This window comes from Schistocerca gregaria, chromosome 2, assembly GCF_023897955.1.
Source record: "Schistocerca gregaria isolate iqSchGreg1 chromosome 2, iqSchGreg1.2, whole genome shotgun sequence".
Classification (NCBI taxonomy): Eukaryota; Metazoa; Arthropoda; class Insecta; order Orthoptera; family Acrididae; genus Schistocerca; species Schistocerca gregaria.
The window spans coordinates 772,413,740-772,420,199 of NC_064921.1; the positions used below are offsets into that span (position 1 = coordinate 772,413,740).

General features: G+C 39.9%; 1 protein-coding gene across 1 annotated transcript; it reads left to right on the forward strand.

Moving 5' to 3' along the window:
* The first annotated feature begins 3,780 nt into the window (after positions 1–3,780).
* On the forward strand, positions 3,781–5,639 carry LOC126335967 (GATA zinc finger domain-containing protein 14-like). The gene is made up of 3 exons (XM_049999444.1): positions 3,781–4,379; positions 5,004–5,369; positions 5,471–5,639. Exons 1-3 carry the CDS (start codon positions 3,781–3,783, stop codon positions 5,637–5,639), a joined length of 1,134 nt encoding a protein of 377 aa, XP_049855401.1.
* Positions 5,640–6,460: the final 821 nt, after the last annotated feature.

Genomic DNA, 6,460 nt, shown 5'->3' on the forward strand with positions numbered 1-6,460 from the left:
ACGATTTTTCAAAAGTGAAATCTCTTTGACATCATATGAAGGCAATGCCAGAGGGATACTTCATTTTTCTCTTTTCTTTTTTTATATTTTATCCCTCTGGGATGTTTTCTACTTCAAAACATAGTCCAAGTCCATTGCTGTGCTATCATGGTGATCCAATGATACGATGTTAGCTGCCATTGATGCATCTGTCACCCCACTTCTTTGACTAAGGGGGCAAAACTGTGACAGCTGCAAGATTATGGTACTATGAACCTCAGTTGCTTTGGGAGGCCAGACCAACTCCCGGCACTGAGGAACCTTAAGGAGTAGGTATAATCATTCATAGCAAGCTTATATACTAATTAAACAAGATCTAAGTTAGTTTCATAATATTATTTAGACAAGTATACTTTAAAAACATTAATCGCTACAGGGTGAAACTATAGCAACTTTTCAGTTGCTCAAAAGATAATTAACCATCCCTCACTTTTATTTAATCGTAAATTTATACTTCATAGCCAGATGGTAATGTTCAGGTATAATACATTCAGTGTATCATAGATGGCAGATTAAGTTCACAGCTTCATTACACATCTCAGAGAGGGCAGAGCCAGTTCAGTGTTCCATTGTTTTTGTATGAGATGACTCTGCATCACTGAATGCTCATTGGCAAGTGCCAGCTATGCATAAGTTACCAGTGCCCTCAGCATCAGCTGACGTATCTCATTTCCTCTGCCAGCTGTGCTGTGGCTACTGCTCTCTGCAGCTCCATATAGCGTCCCCAGTGCTATATTACGAAGAGACTTAAAAAACAGTATTTATAAAGAAGAGACATTTAAAAATTGAATAATATATTTTTATCATGTAGCCATAAAATAATAATTTTTCTATGTAAGTTTCGATTGCAAAGCAATAATTTATGACAAAATGATCTAAAGAGGTGACAAGATACGCTCTTTTGTTAACTTTTTAGTCGTCTTCACTTCTTCTCTTGTCCTGATTGTGTATAGATGGACATCTTGCGAGTGCTGGCAAATGTAAGCATATTTGTATGAGTTAAGCAAATTATACATACTGAGTAAGAGGTGATCCCGATTTCATGTCCGCCTTCCTTGAATTAACCTGCATTCAAGTAATTTACAGTTCAACAATCGCAGCGGCTGATGCAGCCAACGACGCCATTACGTGGCGATATTAACTTATGAAAAATTAGCGGAAGCAAAAAACTCGCCAACTTTTAACATAATATTAATTTTTCTCCACAGTCGCCAGACGTTGCAGAAAATACGTAGCTTTAAGGTTTTTATTTTCAGCACCATAGCCGAGAGCAAAGTCATTCGATTGTGTAAACCACAACATCCTTTTAAATAAATCAGAAGTCTATGGTGTCATGGGCAGTGCTGCAAAATGTTTCAACTCGTACCTTGCTAACAGGAAACAAAGGGTGTCAGTGCAAGGGACTAGTGAATTAAGTCATCAGTCATCATCAGAATGGGAAGAAACTACATGTGGTGTCCCACAAGGATCCATCTTAGGGCCATTGCTTTTTCTTGTGTACATTAATGATCTCTCATCAGTTACACTGCCAGAAGCAGAGTTCCTTTTGTTTGCAGATGACACAAGTATTGCAATAAATAGTATGTCGAGTGTAGTTCTAGAAAGATCTGCTAATGATATTTTCATGGATATTAATAAATGGTTTAAAGCCAATTCATTGACATTAAACTTTGAAACGACTCACTACATGCAATTCAGAACCTGTAAGAGGTTTACACCCAGCATATGCATAAAGTATGAAGAAGAGCAGATAGAAGAGGTTGACAGTCTTAAATTCCTGGGATTACAACTTGATAATAAATTCAGTTGGGAGGAGCACACCACAGAATTGCAGAAACACCTAAACAAATCTGTATTTGCCAGTCGACTGTTAGCACACATGGGCGACATAAAAATAAAAAAGCTTGCATACTTTGCCTACTTTCATTCCATAATGTCACATGGTATAATATTTTGGGGTAACCCTTCAAGTCAAACAAAAGTTTTCAGAGTCCAAAAGCGTGTAATATGTATTATTTGTGGAGTAAACTCACGGACGTCTTGTAGAAACCTCTTCAAAGAACTGGGTATACTAACTACTGTCTCTCAGTATAGTTACTCCTTAATGAAATTTGTGCTAAATAATATATATCTTTTTCCAACAAACAGCTCAGTTCATACATACAATACCAGGAACAAAAATGATGTGCACAAAGACTTGAAAGCACTTATTTTAGTTCAAAAAGGGGTCCACTGCTCAGGAACACTCATCTTCAATAATTTGCCAGCAAACATAAAAAATTTAGTTACAAATAAAGATCAGTTTAAAAGGAGCCTGAAAGACTTACAAGTGGCCAACTCCTTCTACTCCATTGACGAATTTTTTAATAGAAACAAATGATGTGTTGTATATATTTATACTATTAGTATAGTTATTTCAGCTTAAAAAAAAGGGACATGTCCCACATCCACGAGGATCTCCTCAACACGGATCTATGGAACGAAAAACTAATCTAATCTAATCTCTAAGAGCCAGAGCCAGGTCTCCGACTATAATACAATGGTTAATGGAGGTAAGAAAAAATACTCTCGCGCATGTGTGGTCCGCAATTGTAATTAATAACTAAAGATCTTTTGCTTTAAAGTGAACTGACTAGCCGAGGAAAGTAATATGAAAAGTTTATTCTAATGTTCAACTTGTATGCTCATGTTTTAAGATTCAGCGAGTCTAACATTCATTACCATAACAAATAATTTGAGATTAATATTGTTAAAAATGAGAACTCCGGGAAAGTATTTAATCGTAAATCAAAATTAAATGAAATATCATTTTTATTAAGGCCCACTACGTAACTCGACAACAATCAAAAAATAATAAGAACAATAATAATATATTAAATTACGACGGCCGAGGAATGCGAGATTGGCGCCGCAAGTTTGGGGCCCGATCAGTATGACTCTATTGTAATGAATGTAATTATGTATGTGTCTAATTGTTGTAAAATATTAATGCTTATATGAATTCTTTTACATGTACAACAACAAAACCACACCCTGAGGAGATCTGGCGAAGAAAAAGTGTAGAAAAGGAAAAGGATTGCGAGAAAGAAAAATAAGTAAGGTAAGGCCTATTGTGCAAGCATCCTGTGTAGCTCTGTGCGGAATATCGAACCCATGTGCACATGAGATACCTTTGGTGAAAAAAAATAGTAAGTAAAGTGGTAATTAAATTTTGTGTATTTATATGTTTATTTTTCGAGGGGATAATTATTCGTGTGTGTATCAGTGTTAAAGATTCGTCAGTGGCTTAAAGTGAATTTATTATGGGTAAGATAGGACAAGCTAAAGCATCCGTACCAGACGAACAAAACTTTGTTAATATGGAAAGTGAGGGTCATTTGCAATACGCAAACGAATCCTAAGCCACCGCCTCGGATTACATAATTTCCGGAGCGGGGGGCGAGGATCTGTGGACGGTGAATGATGCTCCACAGCAGAATGGGAATAGAATAACAACTCCACTGCCTGGGCAGGGGGGGGGGGGGGGCAATCGAGTGCTAGATTAAGCGGGGCACCAGTATGCTCACCAATTGCAGACCCTTTTGCTGAATTTCTGCGTAGACTCGAAGAAAGAGATAGGGAAAGAGACGGAAAACTAGCTCAGGTGCTACATGAGCACGAGAAAAATTAACGCAAAAGCTCGTTGAGCAAGAGCAGCGCAGTGAAGCGAAGCTAGATAGTATCCAAAGCGAACTTGCCAAGATGCGGGGCGCTTCCAAAGAAATCCCCGATCTTGTGCAAAGCTTAGCCGGCGAGATGCAAAAATTACAGATATCGCTGGCTAGGCTTGAAGACAATGTCCAGACTTTAACCAACCGCGTGGATAATGTGGAGATAGATGCACGGAAAAGTATCGACGCATATTTGAAAGTGCAAGGTCAAAAAGTCGACAAAGAATTCAATGAATGGCTAGAAGTAAAGGATCGCGAGATATCTGCAAAGACTGAAAGCGACGTAAAAACAGCTGTAGAACAAGCGACTGCGGCCGCGAGTGTAAATATTGACGCTTGCGCTGCCGCAGTACGTGCCGAATTAACACTGATCAAATCCCGTGTGACAGCGGAGTTGCCGAATTGGCAACAGGAGGTCGCGCAGAGACTGTCTGTGATGGAAAGCAATGTAAACAGTGGCGGACAGATAATGAATCCCACTCCGCGTACTGATTACTATAATAACGCAGACGGTATCCAGGGCGCGAGTGCGCAACCGCAACCTAATGTGAATTACGGGCACAAACAATATGCGATACCGTGCAGCGCACATCACGAAGTAATGAATGTCACAGAACGTAGCAATCAGATGTGCAAAAAAGAGGACAATGTAATAAAACACAGGACATTCCAACCCTTCAATAGCGAAAAACGAAATGTCCACCCTGTGGTATTTATTAAGAGCTTCAGGAATGTGTTTCCCAGGGCATGGACGGAAAGACAAAGAATACAGTTTGTGGTCTCCCGTATTCAAGGTGACGCGGCACTGTGGGCCACCGACGTGTCCGAAAAATGTCTAACGATGCAACAGTTTTAAGGTGCATTCTTGCAAAAATTCTGGTCCGATAGCGTCCAAGAAAGACTACGCAAGCAGTTGTACAGTCCAGAAATGTACAATCCTAAGATGGGAACGTTACGCAAATATTCCGAAAAGTATATAAACAAAACCAGGTACTGGGACGAGCCAATGTCCGATCGTGACATAATCAGATTAATAAAAATGAAGTTGCCCAGTGAAAGTAAAAGATATTTCATCAATGTGCCGGAATACGATATAGAACAATTCATGGAAATAGTGGATTCTATTGACTTATTGATCGAAGATATGAAAACCGATAACAAGTGGAACCAAGCAGGCTGTAATCAACAAAAAGCCGATTACAATGGCAGCCACAGTGACGGTAGTAACTTAGTACCAAATGGTAACGGGAATAGGCAAGAGCACCGGCAACAGAATCGAGGCACAAACAATGGCAATGGTCATAACGGCAACGGTTATAATCGTCAAAATCAAAAGAGACATCATGATGGACGCATGACTAATGGATATAATGGTAACGGCAATCCGCAATGGCGGAACAACCGAAACCAGTGGCGTGGTAGTAATGAACCGACACCACAGTGGCAACAAAACACAGCCCCACAATGGAACGCCAACCCAAGTCCGTCACAGAACATGTCAGGAAGTTACAACCGACCACCGCAAAACCAGAGCCATACACAATATCAAAATACGCCATCGGGGAGGCAGGGCGGCCATCCCAACAGTAGCAACAACAACAACCAGAACCACAACGTGAGGTTAGTGGAAGTGACAGACAACTGTCAACCCACTAATGCTCATCCGTTAAACTAAAGACAGCCACAATACGCTCTCCGTTGTTGGCTGCATGATGGTGTAGTGAGGGCACATTCACGGATGACAGCCGTAAACTTTGTATGCTGAGATACAATGAGGGAATAAAAATAGAAATGGAGCTTGTAGACATACCGCAGAAATATAACCGAACCGACAAAAGTGTTGTGCAGGCTATATTGCAAGCAGATATGTACGGAGCATCAATGAGATAATAGTCGATACCGGTGCGTCAGCCAATGTCTTGAGTGCAAATTTTTACAAGTACTTGAGTCAAAATAATAGAATACCAATATTGCCAGTGAAGAATTGTCGTGTAACAGGTGCAATAGGTGCACAATCTCATATCATAAAGCACCAGTTGCAAGTTTAGTTTACGGTAGGGAATGAAGAAGCAATGAAAAGCTCGTTCCTAGTAGTTAAGGGATTAGGTGTTGCTTGCATCCTGGGGATGGAATTTTTACGCCAGAGGGACGCAAATATCAACCTCTTGTGCGGGGAAGTAAGCCTTATGAATGAGGGTGGACGTGTAGTTTTGCCATTGTTGAGGACACGGGAAGTGCGCGGTAAATATTGCCGGAACTTTCAGTCTAGATTCGAAGGAATACAGGTAATGAATTCATATTCTGACTTAAGTACAAGACAAGCATATTATAAAGAACTGATTACTGAAGACAAAGAGGAAGAAAGGATACTGATGGCCATGAAAGTCAGGGAGTTAGAACATTTGACTGAAGCAAAACAAAACGAATTGACTCAGCTACTTACAGATTATGAGAATGTGTTTTCTGAAAAACCCGGTGTTATCGAGGACTACCCCTATAACATCGAAGTGGTACCTCACGATACTTTCTGCCACGCAAACTACACCATCCTGTGGTCAAAGGAGGCGGCAATTACGAAGGAAATAAGAAAAAATACTTACAAAGACTTAAAGAAGTTCGCTCAGTAGAGCAACGTTTACATATATGAATAGTAGGTTAGGTTTATAGTGTATTTTTTCTGTGAGTAAATGTTCAGATTTTAGTGTAACATT